Source organism: Anolis sagrei, chromosome 2, assembly GCF_037176765.1.
Source record: "Anolis sagrei isolate rAnoSag1 chromosome 2, rAnoSag1.mat, whole genome shotgun sequence".
Lineage (NCBI taxonomy): Eukaryota > Metazoa > Chordata > Lepidosauria > Squamata > Dactyloidae > Anolis > Anolis sagrei.
This window is the reverse complement of record NC_090022.1, coordinates 241,599,668-241,618,414: the sequence shown is the minus strand read 5'-3', so window position 1 is coordinate 241,618,414 and position 18,747 is coordinate 241,599,668. Positions and strand designations below refer to the sequence as shown.

The 18,747-nt window shown below is 38.3% G+C and overlaps 1 protein-coding gene across 2 annotated transcripts in view; it reads left to right on the top strand.

Moving 5' to 3' along the window:
* Positions 1–18,747, top strand: part of TNFAIP8 (TNF alpha induced protein 8) — a 51,185-nt gene that overhangs the window by 12,329 nt on the left and 20,109 nt on the right. Inside the window, exon 1 of one of the 2 annotated variants that reach the window (XM_060761946.2) lies at positions 18,457–18,653. The exons of the other annotated variant lie outside the window; for it this stretch is intronic. Coding sequence (XP_060617929.1) covers positions 18,623–18,653 — 31 coding nt within the window. The 5' untranslated portion in view covers positions 18,457–18,622. Of the gene's footprint in view, positions 1–18,456; positions 18,654–18,747 lie in introns of those variants that run through there. 2 annotated transcript variants of the gene reach the window in all.

The window sequence follows — 18,747 nt, the reverse complement described above, 5'->3', positions numbered from 1 at the left end:
CCAGTTACAGGACACCATATAAATTCCATGTTGAAACATCTTCATTGCTGATTAGTTTGTTTCTGGGCAGACCTATAAAGCCATATATGGTTTAGATCCATACTATCTCTGAGTTCCAACACCATCACAGGGTCTTCTAGACACAGCAAGATCTGTAAGCCACTTTTGTGACTTTAGACAAATGCAAATTTTGCTCCAGTGTTCCCCAAAATTACAATCAGATGGTACGAGTGTTTTCACTATGTTTGGAAGTCTTCAGGAACCCCCCAAAGTTAAGGATTTTCACAAAAAAATTCAAAAAATAGGTTTTGCTCCAAATTGCATTTTAGACAGTGTGTGAGACATTTCCACCATGTTTTGGGCTGCCCTGGACCAATTTAGTCAGACTAGAGTCTTTTTTGAAACGCTAAGTGAATAGTGTTTCACCTGATCACCATTTTCCCTTGTTAAAAAAAGGCCAACCCTTGTGCTAGACATTAATAGTATCTTCCTCCATTAATCTAATCCCTAGCCATCTAAATTGGTAACCATTACTACAGTGTGTGTTTGTCAAATCCTGCAGTTTAATTATTATCTGTTGCTGATTCTAGTATTATAAATGAAGCTTTGTCTTCTTCAGAACATAGACCATTTTATACACCTCATCCATCCATCTTGAGAATTTGCCCTTTTTCCTGTTCTATGTCTTGTTTTTTAACCAGTTACCAGTAGTTAATAATAATCCCTCATCTTATCTCATGGCTGCTAAATTTGTTCAGGACTCTTTTATTACTGGATTGTCCAAGTCTGTGTGTTTATTTAAGTTCCCTGCAATAAAATCATTCTTGCATATGGAGCAGTAGGCAGCTAAAGTGTGCGTACAAGAATTCAATCAATTGCTAGAAAAATCATTTGATAGATAAATTAAACAATTAAAATCCAATTGTTATAATTGTAATTCAACAAATATTCAAGAAAGTATCCCAACACTGGGAATGCAAAATAAGGTTGTGAAATGGTGAGGAAAATATGTTGATACAGGGAGTAGATACTTTATGTTCACTACTGATAAACTCAGGCAAACATAGCATAATAATTGTGTTTACCTTCATTATTAGCAGGAGACAGGAGAGTTTGTTGACCTAGCCTAATGCTGACTTGAAGTTGCTCTGCAGCATCTTGGGCAAGAGTTAGCTACTCCTTGGGTTTGTATTTTCTATGTATTTTCTAAACCATAATCCTCCATATATACTCAAATATAAATTGTATAATTTGACTTCATATATTTATTTATTTATTTACTTTGCTTATATACCGCTGTATCTCAAGCCCGAGGGCGACTCACAGCGGTTCTATATAAGTCAAGGGCAGATTTTCGAGCCAAAATTCAAGATTTTGATACGACTTTTGGTGTGTCAAGGGTCATTTCACAAAAATGAAAAAGCATTGCTGCTAGCTCAGGGAGTCAACCATCTCTGATTACTGCCATTTTTTCTACCAAGATATCAAAATATTTTTACCACTCTAGTCAGAGAAGGTGATGTTCCCTTTCTAAATCAAAGTTAAGGTACAGTACAGTGGCAAAAGGTAAGAGCTTAATCAGTTCCTGGAGAAGCTAAAAGAAGTTCTGATCAACTTGTGGCTCTCTTTTGAAGGAAAGCACCAAAGAGTTGCCACTGCTATTTTCCCACCCAGGTATTAAAAAGGTCAGAAGCAGTGTCATGTAGGACAGAGTAAAAAGGGTTGGTGCTTATTTTAAGCCCTCCTGGGATGCACTGAGTTCACACTTTTTGCCACTCTACCTAGAGAAGGGGATGATTCCTTTTTTGATAAGAGTTAAGGTACAGTACATTCTTTGACTCATGGATAAATCGCTCCAGGTTTGTGGATTGATTTTTTAGATCAGGCTAAAATTTCTTGACCTACACATGAATGTATGCAGGATTCCCTAATGATTTTTGAAAGACATAAATTGTATGTCAAGATATTCAGTTCAAACAGCAAATCATGTCTCACGCCAGTCTTCTGTGAAAGATCTTTTGGCAGGTTATACCAATGTATTGTAAAGCATTTGTTCAGTTTGTTTTAAGAAATGTGCTTAAAATGTGCAAGAGACTATAGACAAAAACTGGAAATCAAGCAGTGATTACAGTCACATGCTAAACCAAAGAACAGGATAGTCTGTTTCCTATTGGAAGAACAGAATGTGAAGAAGTGCACTCAATGTTATATGATCATAGATTAAAGAATGTACATGATCATGGCCAAATATTTTAGGGCTGATTAAGGACAATAAATTCATTCAGATGTTCCCAGGAAGAATGTGGTTAGTTAAGACAAATAATATATTTTATATATTTTTCTTTCCTTCCTTTCTCTATGCCCAACTACTAGATATTTCAGGTTGATAATCTATAATGTTGATGTACCCCCAACATTTACATACATCAATGTTTCTTTTTGAATAGCTGGTTGGGGTATATCATAACATAAACACAACATAGTATAAGTATAAGGATAGGTTCCTACACTACAAACAAGAAGAGGGTGTCAATATGTTCAGCAAATCATTTGTCATCATCATAGGTGATCACTTGTGGCCAATTATGAGTATTTTTCAAGAATAGAGTCTTGGTGATGGGTCCGTAAGTGACTGTAGAAACCTATTCTGGATCCACATGGTCTTTCACAATGAGGACATAGATTTCTAGATGGAAGGCAGTCCCAACAAGGGTTTGCTTGACACACTCTCTTGGCATGTATCTTCCTTTTGCCATGTATTCTGGCCACTTCAAAATCCATAGCACTGTTGGTAATAGCTGACCTTCAGTTACAACACTCAGGTGCCAGGGCTTCCTAATTCTCCACATTTATTCCACTTTTAAAAATCTTAAAATCTCTTTTGCTGTCCACCAACATTCCTTTTCCATTATTGAGCTGAAAGTAAAGTAACTGCTTTGGGAGATGATGATCGGGCATACAATATGCTTATACAAAATGAAACTAAAACACTAAGGAAGCCTTGCAAAAGCAAACAAAAACATTTTCAACCTTACAGAGGCCCCTTGAAAGTTTCTTCAAAATGCATGTAGGAATTAGATTTTCTTTCACTAAACCTCCAAATCTTATTTCCATTTTGGTGGCCAAACATGCAGATGTATGCCTTTTAGTGTACTTGAGGTAGCTGGCGATGCAGGCCTGTATGCTGTCCCCTTTTATCTCAGTTCTGCTGTTCACACATAGTCAATAAGGAATTCTGGGTGCAACTGCTGTTTACCTTGCCTGCTGTAGGCAATCACACATAACTACAGTAGGATTGGGTAATGTAGAATCTCATTCTTTTCCAGCTCAAGCTTGTTTGTTTACTGCAGACAAGTTGCAGCAACCCAGCACCAAAAGTTTCTCCAGTCTACTTTTACCATCTTCCTAGTGCTAAATAAACAAAGGATGGGAGGAAAAAAGGGGACTGGGCAGACATAAAAATATGCAGGTAGGAGCTTTATTATCAGAGGCATTAAAAACTGAGATATACCTGTAAAGTTGTTTGAGTGTTCACCTTTAAAATAACAATATTTAAATGAAATATGTTTATTCTAGAAAAGTTTTATAAAAAAAACATGTACTATGTGAATAGTTTCCTCCATGTAGTTATTGTTTTAAAAATAATTGTATGAATGAATTGTATATTCTGCCTTTGACTGAGGATTGTATAATATATGAGAGATATTGCTTAACTTTTGTTTGCAATTTTTACCATTTTAAGTGGTAGAAAATATATTATTTCACTATTTCTTTTATATAATATATTCTATACTTTTTGTTAGAGCTAACTACTATTCCAGTGAATGGTTTTGGTACTATTTACCTTAATCTTTCTGGATCTTGTTCTCTTTTTAGGACCTGTTGTGTAGATGTATTTGCTTGCTTGCTTTTTTCTGGTTGATAGTGTTTTTCCACCAGCTGACACAGCGCTGAACGGTAGCTTTTGCAGAGTGCTAAATTGGGAAATACAGACAATATAGAGCTTACCACAATGTGTATCTATGTATTGGCAAAGGGATGAACTTCATGCATTGATACCAACAGAAAGGCTGTAGTTGCATACTTTCCAAATGAGATCAGAGAGGAGAGGCAACTCTTATTTTCCCTCTTTTATTTTAGCATTCTGTGATTTCAGTTTATTGCAGTTCTTTGCCGTTCTTGATGCCATTTGCCAGTTTTGAGTTTTTCTCATCACACTAGTGATTTCCTTTATATTGAATATAGTAAGAAAATCAATCTTACTATATTATACTATACTATTATAAACTTTTTAAAAATTCTGGGGCTAAAGTGTGCACCAAATTATCCTTTAAATCAGTGGTTCCCAACCTTTGGTCCTCCAGGTGTTCTGGACTTCCACAATTCCTAACAGCTGGTAAAATGACTGGGATCTCTGGGAATTGAAGTCCAAAACACCTGGAGAGCCAAAGTTAGGAACAACTGCTTTAAACATAATGGGATAATAGGTCATTAAGGAATTTTAGAGGGATAAGTTCTGGTGGTGTACTTCTTTACAAATCTTTACTTAAATATTCAATATCAATGAAACTGGAATTCCTATCTTTTCTCATTTGAGCCTTTTGTGACACTAAATACCTGCTCCAAAGTATTTTCCAGCCTCCAGGACGGGTTTTTAGTTTACATTTGATCAGCTCACACACTGCCATGCCAGAAAAAGAAAATATGCTACACAGGTGAACAGTAAAGAACAAGTTGTTCACTCTTCGTAGTTCAGAACAACATATGTACAATGTGATCAGTTGCATCAACTCACATAATGTCCTTTTATGAGAGATTTAAAATTGTCTTTCTTTGTCCATGTGAATAAACTCCTTCAGCAGTTCATGAAGCAAGAGCGCACACTCCAAGCTGTCTCTCTGCTTCTCTCTTCTAAACTCTCTCTCTGTGCACTTGCATAGCTCATGCCTGGACAAAAATGTAACAGTATCCAAAAGTCCCAGGCTCAGCCTGCTCCCCAAGCACTTCCCGATCAATCAGCTGCATGCATCTTATTTTACAGTTGACACACACACTTACTGATTTCTTGCATGCTCCAACAGAAAGTACCTATAGGTCAATATTTAGAATGTTGTATGTGCCAGTGGAAAGATTTTGACTCTTCTGCTAATTGTTCCTAATTAGGATAATTTTATGTTTCCTCAATTAAACTAAAATAAACAGTATCTTCTAATGAGAAATTAATGCATAGAAAACCCTATTGATTCATATTTCTGATCAAGATACCCTTGGCTTTGATTAGAGAAAGGGAGAAGATATTTCATATTATTTGCTGCGTTGACCTATTTGTCAAAACCCTTGGGAGAAGTTTTTAGGGCAGATCTAATTTGGATAATTTCCTTCTTTTTCTCCAAATTAAACTTAACATAAATAGTAGCTAGCAGTGAAAAATTAATATGGTGAACACCCCACTGATTCATATCTGGGAAAGTTAGAAGGCATTTTACATTACTAGTTCCACTGTCTATTTGTCAAAATCTTAGGGATATTTTTTAGGGCAGATCATATCATTACTGTAGGGTACAATATTTACATTAAGATATTTACATGAAGACTATCGGATCGTGATTCTTGTGTTATAGTCAAACATCCCTGTTTGCTGAGGCTGTGAAATATATTTGTGCAGTCACTCTGAATATCACTGTAGTTAATTCTGGGGATGGTTTTGACTTATGTTCGGTGTTGTATTTCCAGCTGATTTTTTTTGTCTCAGATCCTGTTTGCAATGAGCATTTGTTGCATATGATTAAATATTTGATTTTATACATCTCTAGGGTTACATATTTGCTTTGCTTTGTGGGAGAAAGGGAAGGATCTTGTAAAGATGCTCAGGAAGGGTGGAAAGTTTGAAGAAATGCCTCATGAGAAGAGGGATTCATTGTTTCCTAAGTGTACAGATTAGCCCTGGGGTACTTTAACTGTTATTTTTGTCTTAAAATTTCTCACATGTTCACAGAATTCCAGGGCTCTTTCATGGGAATATGCAAAATGTAAAAAGGTTGAAGATCTCTAGAATTAATGCAGTTTGACACTACTTTGATTGCTTTAGCTCAGTGCATTGGAATCATGGGAGTTGTCATTTGGTGAGGCACCAGCAGTCTTGGTCAGGGAAGGCTAAAGACCCTATAAAACTGCAACTCTTATGATTCAGTTGCATAGAACTATGACACTTAAAGTGGTGTCAAGCTGCATTACTTCTATAGTGTAAATACACCCTTGGTCACTGTTAAACCTTTCCACTAACATTATTATAAATCCAGTTTTGAAAGTCTTCTCAATTTTGCTCACAGGCTCTGGAACTCCTAGTCCTGCTCTGATGTCTTTCCAGTGACAAGCAGACTTATCTTTTGTTATTATTTAGATAGGACTTCTAACTCGTGTGAAGGCTCTTTAAATGGGTGATGCTGTTCTTTTATCTTTTAAAATATATAGACCCATTTAACTCTGTGTTTTTAAAAGACTCATTGTTTGTTTGTTTGTTCGTTTATTTGACTTTTGTGTAATATGATTCCTAAGCAATTTGAATAGAGGATATTCAGCTTGTAGTACCCTTTATTCTGTATGTCTTGAACACACTCTTATATAACAATCATACAATTAGCCCTGATAGTATTGTTCATAGAATCATAGCATCATTGAGTTGGAAGAGACCTCTTGAGCCATCCAGTCCAATCCTCTGCCAAGAAGCAGGAAAATCACATTCAATGCACCCCTGAGACATGGTTCCAGCCTCTGCTTAAAAGTCTCCAAGGAGCCCCCACCACACTCCATGGTAGAGAGTTCTGCTGCTGAACAGCTCTCACAGTTAGGAAGTTCTTCCTAATATATCTCCTTTCCTGTAGTTTGAAGCCATTGTTCTGCGTCGTAGTATCCAGGGCAGCAGAAAACAAGCTTCCTCCCTTATGACTTCCCCTCACATATTTATACATGGCTTTCATGTCTCCTCTCAGCCTTCTCATAGGGATTGTTCTCCAGACCCTTGATCATTTTAGTCACTCTTCTCTGGACACTTTCCAGCTTGTCAACATCTCCCTTCAATTGTGGTGCCCAGAATTGAACACAGTATTCCAGGTGTGGTCTGACCAAGGTAGAATAGAGGGGTAGCAGGACTTCCCTGGATCTAGACACTATATTCCTATTTATGCAGACCAACATCCCATTGACTTTTTTTTTTGCTGCCACATGACATTGTTGGCTCATGTTTAATTTGTTGTCCATGAGGATTCCAAGATCTTTTTCATACATATTACTGTTGAGCCAGGTGTTCCCCATTCTGTATCTTTGCATTTCATTTTTTTCTGCCTAAGTGGAGTATCTTTTCTGCCTAAGTGGAGTTAATGTATATTATCTATATTATAGTTATCTCTATGTAATACAGGAAGGATCACTTTTGCCTGGATAGTATTTGAAGTAATCAAACTGATAAACCCACTAAAATCAGGCAAGACCCCAGGCTGAGATTATACCACTGCTATTCAGTGATGTAATCAAGAGAAATCTAGATTGTCAGACTTCTATTTGCGCAATTCTCTGTTTATATTGACCAGGGAGCACACATTCTCTGTGACTAAGACTTATTTGTCCTCGTTGTCATTCCTATTTTCAAAAAAAAAAAAGGAAAGGGAGTCCAGCTAATTATCACCCTATCAGCCTACTAACCATAATTAGTCAATTGTATAGAAGGCATCATTACTGCAACTTTTAGGAGAGGATGAAGCAAGAAAGTATCTTAGGTGATAAACAAGCTGGCTTTCAGATAGGTCCACCCACTATGGATTAAGCCCTAATTTTACAACATGTAGTGGAAAAATACAGCAGCCAACCTAAAACATATTCATATGCAGCTTTTGTGGACCTTAGAGCTGCTTTTGACTTCATCTACAGAGATAGACTCCGGTATGAACTCAAGGCTTCCAAAGTGGATCCCCACTTACTACTTCTTATGTGCAAGTTGTATGAACACACCTTGAAAATCAGATGCAATCTAAGAAGTCGACGCTCTGAACCAGTTTCTAGATCTAAAGGTGTTAAGCAAGGTTGTTTAACCTGTTGTTGTTTAACCTTTATGTAAACAGGGTAGTCAAGCCTTTCAATATCACAGCCTTAGTCTTGGGATGTAAGCATTCATTGCTAGTAGAGGATGCGGAGTACTCTCTCCTTTTTCAGAGTTTCTTAATACTCCTGCATCAAGGAATAGTCATAGTTCAGTGGAAGAACATATCATTTGCATGTGGAAGGTTGCACTGGCAATTTCTGGCAGGTTCAGGTAGGCCTTGCAGAGGGAAAGCGATCATGGCTCCAAACACTGGCAAGTCTTTGCTAGATAGATAGGTGGTTTGTGAGCAAATTCATGTATTTTTCCTCCTTCCAGTATTAGAAGTCATTTTCTCAGTATATCCAATAACTTGCTCTCTTGTCCATGTTTCAACATGACTGGGAGGAAATACCGTTGCATTCCAATTTCATAGAACTTGTTCTGGCTTAGTTGTGTTTTGCTGTTTGTGGATTGCCTGTGTCTAACATAAAAAACCACTTTGCCCAAAATATAACAGACTGGGTTGACTGGGGCAGGTTGAATAGAGAACATTCAATACTGTTGTAATGAAGACTTCACAGACTATTGGTCTGTTTCTGGGTGCAATTTAAGGTGGTTGGGCTGCAAACAGATAGTAGTAGTAGTAGTAGTAGTAATAGTTACCTGCCTCTCCTCACAGCTTGAGGTGTTGTACAATATAGTTAAAACACCCAGATAAAACACAATGCCATAAAACAGATATATTAAAATACATAGTAGAAAAATTAAAACACAATTCTAACATAATGCAATTTGAAATTCACAATTTAAAATTTCATGGGTCTCCCAGAAGAGATAGGTTTTTGATTACATTTTACATTTTGACTGCTCATTTAGCTGTCGAAGCTCTTCCAGCAGGTCATTCTACAGTCTAGAGCAGTGTATCTCAAACTGTGCTTTTCCAGATATTTTGGACTTCAGCTCCCTAATAGCTGGTAGATAGCTGGGATTTCTGGGAGCTGAAGTCCAAAACACCTGGAGGAGAACAGTTTGAGACACGTTCGTCTAGAGGCAGCTGATGAAAAGGTTATATGAGTGACATTTGCCAGTTTACAATGGCAGTCTAAATCATCTTGGGAAGGTGGACCAGCATTCACCACACAGATTAGCCCCGGAATAAATAGTCAGTGTAGAACCACCCCAAGCTATCTGAAATATTGTATTTTCTTGTCAACCCTGGCTTGGTTTTGAGATCTTTGATGGAGGCCCTTCTTTGTCTTCCACAGTCATAGAGTCATAGAATGAGAATTGAAAGAGACCACAAGGACCAATCCAGTTCAACCCTCTGTCATGCAGTAAAACACAATCAAAGCGCCCTCTAACAGATAGCCATCCAGCCTCTGCTTAAAAGTTTACAGAGAAGGAGACTCCACCACCCTTCAAGGCAGCATATTCCACTGCCAAACAGCTCTTATCGCCAGGAAGTTCTTCCTAATGTTCTAAGTGGAATTTCCTTTCCTGCAACTTGAATCAATTGTGCCATCTCTTTATCTCTAGCAGCAGAAAACAAGTTTGTCCCCTTCTCAGAGTAGCATCCTTTCAAATATGAGTATCAGGACCCCCCTCAGGCTTTCCCCCCCAGGCTAAACATGTTGTCCAGTTCTCTCATGGGCTTGGCTTCCAAATCTTTTATCATTTCAGTTGCCCTCATCTGGACACACTCTAGCTTGTCAGTATCCTTTCTGAATTGTGGTGCCCAGAATGGGACACAGTGAAGAATAGAGTGAGATGACCTCCCTTGATCAAAACACTATATTCCTTTTGATGCAGCCTAGAACCCCATTGGCTTTTTACTGTTGACTCATGTTCAGCTTGTGGTTTACTAAGACTCCTAAATCTTTTTTACATGGACTGTTTTCGAACCAAGTGTCACCAATCTATGCAGTCTTTTGAGGCACATGCAGCTCAGACTTAACACCTCCCCTCATTAAGTGGCCATTCTCCTGCTGCCATTTTTCATTGCCAAAAAAAGTTAGACTGGCTCTTCTCCTACAATCATAGAAGCATGCAATGTCATCCAATTGATCCCCCTGGATTGCAGGACTATCCAATCACAGCACTCTTGATTATATGGTCATCCACCTTCTGCCTAAAAACCTCAGGAGAAAGACATTCAATTACACTCTGAAGCAGCATATTCCACTGTCAAACAGCTCTTACCACCAGCAAGTTTTCTTAATGTTTAAATAGAATCTCTATTCCTGTTGTCACTCTGCCGGCAGGCAACTTGTTGTAGTTAATGCTTCTAATGACAGTCCCTTCTTGAATGCAACAACAATCAGAGCTTGGGTTCCCAAGACATATAGATTTTACTGTAAAAACTTCTTACAGACAAAGTCCATAGGAATGACACTTTCTTTGATTCCTAATATCCTTGGAAGCTACAGCAAACTAGCCAGTAATAAGTTGGGAGCTTTCTTCACAGCTCCCACCACATTGGAGGGGCCGCTCAGAAAGCTAAGACCAATTTATTTTGGATTGAATTAGAATCACAATCCAATTGGTACTGTTCTGTTATCTGGGCAGAGGCCAAAAGGGGGTGCTAGAGGAAGTACACGAGTCCCTTTTATTTTATTTTTTTTTGGGGGGGGGGTGTTGTTGAAGGAGTAAAATAGTTTCCCCATTTTCCTGTTATTCCCCCCACTCATGTCGCTGTCCTGGAAACAACCCTCATGTATGAAGTGGGAAGTGGGGAGGAGGAGTAAACAGCAAAAACGGGAGAAATTGTTTTCCTCCTTCAACTCCCACTCATAAAATGGACTATCTTTCTCTGTCTAGCTCCCTCTTTTGGCCTCCGCCCAGATAATGGAACAGTACCACCCAATCTAAAATGCTGTGTAGTAGAATTCTCCCAGCTATCTAGTGTTTAAATATGTCATTTAAAAAGTAATTGGCTGCCACCTAGTGTACTTTTAGCCTTTACTGTCTTTTGTACATGTAACACCTTAGAATTGAAATTTCCCATGTATCTAGATGTCCTGCAGATATTCAGGAAACATTGAAATTCCATTCCAAAAGTTGGGCCAAGTTTTAAAATACAATTCCTGGTATGCCTGGAAGCTAAATATTTAGATAAACAAAGAAATACCCTTTTATTTCCTTTGTATGTGTTGCAGTTCCTGCTGAAGCTTCTGTTGCCCTTGTTTTCAGTGTGAAAAAGCTTTGTTACAGGAGGATTAGACTAATCCCGTTTGATCGAGATAAATGTTGAATACTGAGATCAGATGTAATGCCTACAAAATAGCTTTGTTAGTAAGCTGCTCATCCTTTTCACTTCAACGTTCAGTACATCTCATGCAACACCATCTGATGGAGAGTTGCAATAGAGAGCTAAGCATAATAAAAATCTTATTTTCTGCCTCTGACTATAGTAATGCAAAGAATTCCATTTCACCCATAAATTATTAACTAATCAGTTTCACAGATTAGTTTTTTACATAATTATTTGTTGTTTATTCATTCAGTTGCTTCTGACTCTTCGCAATCTCATGGACCAGCCCACGCAAGAGCTCCCTGTCTGCCGTAGCCACCCCCAGCTCACTTTAAGGATACCATCTATCCATCTTGCCCTTGGTCGGTCCTTCTTCCTTTTTCCTTCCATTTTCCCCAGCATCATTATCTTCTCCAAGCTTTCCTGCTCCAAGCTTTACGCGGCCAAAGCACTTCATCTTTGCCTCTAATATCCTTCCCTCCAGTGAGCATTATTTCCTGGAGAATGGACTGGTTTGATCTTCTTGTAGTCCAAGGCACTCTCAGTAATTTCCTCCAACACCACAGAATGATACAAATTACTTTCTGCTTTTAGGGAAAGTTACTTTAAAAAGTAACATTTTTTCACTTGTATTTTTTGTATAATATAATTATGTGGATTGCCTTTGTGCTTAACCTTACTGAAATGTAATATTTTAGCCAATACCGTGAAAAAGGTGAAAGAAAGTGTATTTTTATACAATTTGGGGGGATTGAGAAAACGTTTTTTGTCACAGCAGCTACAAGTGATTGAATGTTGTTTTTTTTACTGGGGGAAGGGGCAAAACAAAATAAACCCTTGGAATTTTTGTAAGGTGGAGCCTAAAACTCAAATTATTCTAAAGTTTAATTTAAAAACTAGCAACAGCAAGCCTCTTCCTGTAGTCCATGGAAGTATTTGAACAAATAGATTGAAATGCACAAAAGCACATGCCAGTTAGTTAAATCAGTTAGTTGTAAAGATACCAATAGATTCCTCTCTCTATTGCCTTTTCTTTTTAAAAACTGAAGCAAAGAAGCACAGCTACCTCTTCAAAATTGATCAGGGGACTTATGGTAGTTTGTTAGTAAGCTAGTGCCACCTAGTGGCATTTTCGTATTATTGCATTTTTGAAAAGTGGAAACCAAAAACACAAAGAACAACAAAACTATACAAGCAAAAGTTACTTTATTTCAGTGGTTCCCCACCCATTTTTGACCAGGGACCATTTTGACCAGGGACCACTCCCCAACATTATAAATGGGTTTTTGGTCAACTTTAGATTTGGTTTGGTTATTTGGGGTACCGATTCAGAAAATTGCATTGGATAGACCACATCAGCTCTGGTTTCTGTTACAGAACATATTCTGTCCAGTAATCACCATCTGCTCGCCCACAGAAAACCCTATTTAGTAAGCCTTGGCACTATAAGAAAGTTTTGCGAGACTAGTCGCTCTTGTTGCAACAGTGTAGTAACAATGAGGCAGCAGATTATATTTTAGTTCTTGCGGACCACTTGTGCTCCACGGACTACAAGTTGGGAACCACTGATTTATTGGGACTAATACACAAGCATCCATACAAGCTTTCAAAACTCCACTAGCTTCTTCATTAGGTAAAGATGTTAAAAATCATACAGAGTAAACATTGTGATGAATGTTATAGTTACACACCTATAGTCTGTCTGAGATAATGTCAGTGAAGATGGCACTGAAAGATTCAGTGCAGATAGTAAAATAAATAAAAGAATAGACAGATTAAAAAATCAAGTCCATTAGCAACAGAAAGGTCTTTTTGTATTTTTTTACTCTTTCTCCTTAGTCCACACAGGGCCAAAAAGAGGGGTGCCCACATTGAAATCCTTCAATGTAAGCATCTCCTTCCCATTCAAATACATCTTCAAACTGTCTACAGTGTATCTCTTTATCTCAACTGATGCATGTCGTATTACGTTCAGTAAGCAGTTTTAAAACAAAAGCCCTGCAAATTGAAAATCACGCAGTATGAATAACTTTATCTTCTCTGGCTGAGATTTTCTTTTTTGCATGGCTTTCATATCGAAATCCATTTAAAAATGGTTCTGAATTGCACTCTTAGGTGATTCATTTTACTATTTCAGCTCTTCACTATATCCTTTAACTGCATGCATTGATGAGAGAAGGTTACATATCACTGACAGCAAACCCCCCCCCCCCCTTTTTTTTTTTTTACTGGAGGTGTTTTTGCCTTCTGCTGGTTCTCTTCCTTTTTGGAGTCAATGGAAAGGAAAACACTGACACTGAAATTCAGTGTTTCCAGTGCTAAATCCAGGACCAATGTCTTCACCCTTATTCTGAGCTGGAACTGGGTACAGTTTCAGCCTTCCCAAAATTTTCTTTGCTTCTGATGTTGCAGTAGACTATATAGGGCAAAAATGCACAGGCATTTCCCATCTTAGTAGACATGAGAATTATGTAAGCATCTTCATAACAGAAAGATGAATCCTTCATTCTGTTCCAAAATGATTTGATGCCTTTGAACCATCAAGCTTAAATGAGACTACCCAGCATAACTTACTGAACATAATGTGGCACTTCCATGCCACTAGATAGCTATTTAACATTTGTGCATAATTCTGACATGAATTTAAAAACACAATTGCCTGGTGGCAAAGAGCCATGTGTCTTCCCAAGGGGGCATCCTTCACTCAGGGGAATATAGTGTATAAAAAACAAGAAGACTTGGGAAAATCTTAACACACACACGCACATATCCAGTCATCACTGGGAGGGCCTCTTTTTGCACAATTTGGTTACTATTGCAAGAAAAAGATCCACTGCTGTTAAGGGAGGATTTTTTCTGTGACTATGGACCATGAAGTCCATGGTATCTTATTTCCATGAGAGATTATATGTACTTATATTTTTATTGTACTTATATTTTAATCTGTAATGATGATGCACTGTGTTGTTTTTGTATATTATTGTATTTGAACACATGTTGTGAACCGGCCTGAGTCCCTCGTTCGAGGTGAGAAGACCGGTATATAAAACTTCTAAATAAATAAATAAATATGCTTGATGTGTTTGAAATCACTAGTCAAGTGTCTTTCTTATAGAAGTTGACCATATGGCAGGAACATTATGGGATTCTTTATATACATGGCCATGGCATAATCATTTTGGAAAAGTAAGTTGAATCATTTGATTACAGCCTTGAAATTCCAGAGGATCAAAGCACAATAAGCAAACAAACAAACTCAAGTTAACAGAGTGCATTTACTGGTTGTGATAATGCTCTGAAAGGCTAATTCTTACGTTGGAGCAGTCTCTCCCACTTCAAAACCTCTCTCCTATCTCAATACTTCATAACTGATTTAGTAGAGTGATGAAAATCTGTAAAGCAATGTGTGTCCCTTTATCCCAGGTATGGGCAAACTTTGGCCCTCCAGGTGTTTTGGACTTCAGCTCCCAACCAGCTGTTAGGAATTGTGGGAGTTGAAGTCCAAAACACCTGGAGGGCCAAAGTTTGCCCATGCCTGCTCTATCCTTATATATGCACAATTGGGATGCTCTAAGTTCCTTGTATGGAGGAAAAATCTGGTGATGGGTTAATGGGAAAGGGAACAGAAATGTTATTGCAAGTCCTCTGCCAAACATAACATTTCTACCATGGTTTTACTTCACAATTATCTTAGATTAATTTGTTACACACCATAACTTTTCCTTGAACTCTCTCAGCAGTACTACCAATGTCCTTCCAGCTGACCCCAACTTGATCTGTTTCTCAACAAACCCTCCTCCCACCCACCAACACACACTTTTATTTCTCCTGGGCTCATTCCAATCACTGTTTGATTGATGGCAAACTCCAGTCCTTTCTATAATCTCATCTTTCATGTTTGAAACATTTTATAAATTAAAAAATTAAAACAAAAGCAAGGAAAGCTAATGAGGAAAAAAATAATGCTTTAAAAAGCCAAGTAGGATACAAACAAATCCTACTGCAATCGTAGATGCTGGCATGTAGTGTCCAATCTTGTGAATGATCTCAGATCACATATCTCGAAACTGAATTTTCAGTCCCTTGGTGAGAGATCACTCCACCTTTTAACGCCCGAGGTCAAAAAATTTTATCAGAGATCTTGTTTATTGCTACAAACTGGCCTACTAAAGTAGATCAATTACATATGTTTGAATTGAGCTCAGAAACATCCTGGAAACTACTCTAGATATTTCAGCATCTCTTGTTGAAAGTCTTGTCAATACATCCTGTAGTGTTCTGAACTAGCTGATGTTTCTCAATACTTGAAAATCATGCTTATGTATAATTTATTATAGTGATGTCTGGATTTTAGCAAAGCAAAACACTGCTAGATTCAAAAACACCTCCATAGCTGTGAAGTTGCTCTTTTAAGTGTGTGTGCATCACATTTTAGAACAAATTGAGCATTGTTTTTTGCCAAGCTTGTTCTCCATCAACAATTCATCTTGTCTGGATTATTTATAACCTTTCTCAGTCTAGGTCAGATTCTAGGCGTTATTGGGGAGCATATTCTACTACTCTGGAGCAATTCACTTATATGCCTACTATCTAACTTAGGGCACACCTGACCTCTTATCTTACACTGACCTCTTATCCTGGGGAGGGAGCAAATTAGTTCCATGGCGGCTGCTGGATTCGGGTTAATGCGACCTTGAACTGTGTTAATAAAAGCGACAGTTTGCTCTGAATTTTCTGAGAATCTTCAGTGAATGATAACTTTGGGCTCACATAAGCAGTTTACACAGCCATCACAGGCTTGGGTGGTCCAGGGACATGGAATGGTACTCACCTTCCCTCTCGTCTTCATTATAGTGGTGGCTACTGGGTGCAAAATGGCTGGTGTCCATTGCTTGTTATCTAGAGTGATATCGGCCAGTTTGCAGAGATGATTGGAGAAAGCATGAGGGAAAGAATGGACAATAACTTGTCTCCTGGCCAATGTCATTCCATGCAATGAATGACAGGCATCAGCCATGTCATGACCACCACTAAAATGAGAACAGAAGGACAACAGTAAAAGTAGTCATCCAGCAATACCAGACTGGCTTCGACACTGCTAGACATTCAGGACCCCTTCTCTTCTCCACAGTGGCCTGGGACAGTCAAAACCATCCCAGGCCTGATTTGGAATTCAACATTCTAGATCTGCCTCAGAATAAAGTCTTCATGTAGAATAACTCCTAGTTTAGATGGAAAAAATTACTTGGATGTCAGTTAGATCTGAGGCCTGATGCCAATGAGTTTAGAAATCAGTCTCATCCAGTAACATTTGGAGTTAGGTCAGCCTATACTTTAGAACCAAAAAAGGAATCTTGTAGAGCAGTAATGGTGGAGTTCCTAACTTTATTTCTTTATTAACCTGAAGCCTCTTTCAGGTGGAAGAGAACCATGCCTTGCTCCAACACTCCTCTTATCCAGTTTCCCTCTGGCTGTTTTTATGAGCCAGGAAGGGCATGAGTTCAACCAGGTACATGGTAGCTCTCAACTCTCCAGGAATCCTTTTGGGCTCCACAAATGGAATTATACCTAGTAACACAAGAAAAGCAGGAATCAAGGTTACCTCATATGTACTGTACCAGTGAGAACACCCAAGGCAGAGCCAATCTGAGTGATTTTATCACCAAAGTATCATGTAGCAGGCCATTAAGTGGTTTAGGTTCTTTTCTTGTAGGGCAGAGCATAGATGCCCCCTGACCACTCAAGGCAGAGAGAGAAATCGGGCTATAGACTTAAAGTTAGTATTTAGAGTAATTCAACAATAAAGTTCTGAAATACACACATAAAAGTAGAGGGGAACCCAAAATATTTTACCCAGTATTGGAACAAAAGAGCACAGGCTAACAGTTAAAATAAAAGGGACAAACCCACGTTTCATCCACTTATATGCCATATTTTATGTGTGAGCTGAGCCCAAAGTGACTTGCAATAAATTATGAAATTGTATCACATCTGAAAAAGCAGTATATATAAGTAAAATAATATTTCAACAAGCACAATATATGTTTAGGATTACAACAAAATAATCAAGATGTAACAAAAATGTGCATTTTTAGTTAAGTCAGATTTTGTATTTGCTTGAAAAATCAAAACATATAGCTAAAAAGCCGAAGTTATTACATACAGCAAATCTTGTTGCACTCTAAGGGACCATAATAGAGATACTGTTTTGTTTGTTTTTGTTGGAGCAAGGTCTCTTTATCTGACTAGAAGGTCCAAACTATGTCCTTCATCTCTCTTCTGAAATAGAAAAGCAGCAAAAGGGTTATGTTGGGGGCCAGTTAATTTCCCTTGCCTTTGAGGAGTTGGCGAGGACTGCTGTTTTCCTTGATGTTAAAGACCAGCTAAAGGTGCACCCACATTGTATAATCAATGCAGTTTGATATCACTAACTCAATCAATGCAGTTTGATATCACTAACTCATAGTGGAATGCTATGGAATTATGAGAGCTGTAGTTTTACAAGGTCCTTAGTCAAAGAGTGCTGGTGCCTAACCAAATTGCAACATGCAAGATTCCATAGCAGCGAGCCATTGCAGTTAAAGTAGTGTCAAGTTGCACCCATTTTTATAGTGCAGCTCAAGCATGGGCAAACTTCGGCTCTCCAGGTGTTTTGGACTTCACCTCTGACAATTACTAACAGCTGGTAGGGCTGAAGTTTGCCCATGCCTGGTGTAGCTGCACCCCAAGGTAGAGTGTTGGGGCGGGGGGGGGGGGGGAATCATTGGCTTTTTATTTTTGGCACATTGACAAAATCTTGCTGCTTTCCTTGTAATGCATTTTAACCTCGGATATCCTAAAGTTAATCCATTGCTAGCATGAAAACCCTACCTTAGATTTAAGGTATACTTTGGAAAATATAGGTCCATGTTGCATGCCAGTTTCTGAACATATTTTAAAGCATTTGGTAGTTTCTCTGCTGGTTTGTTTAACTCCGTACCGTTTGTGCATACATAGTGCTCAACAAGCTGTAACAAGTAACAGAAACCAGAGATAGGAGAACAGAAAGTGTAAACAGCAATTTCTGGTGAATAAAACGGGTGTCTGTAAAGGTGCTCTTTCTCAGACAGTTGCTCAGAGGCCATTCAGAAAGAGGCGGAATCTTTCAGTGCAGCTGAACGATGATTCGTTGACTTCGCAGAACTTTTCCTCTTTTAATCCCAGCCCCCTCTTTTTTTCTTGCTTCTTTTGAGAAGTTGACTTCGCTGCTTCTCAGACAAGCACGTCATCTGCGATCTCCAGAGATTTAGTCTGATACCATGAGCTTTGAAGCAGATGAATCTAAGGAAGGTATGACTTTAAAAAACAATATTCAGGAGGGTGTTGCTTTACAGAAAAGCAAAAGAAGTACTGTTGTCTTTAGAGCTTTTTTTCCTGGCACCAA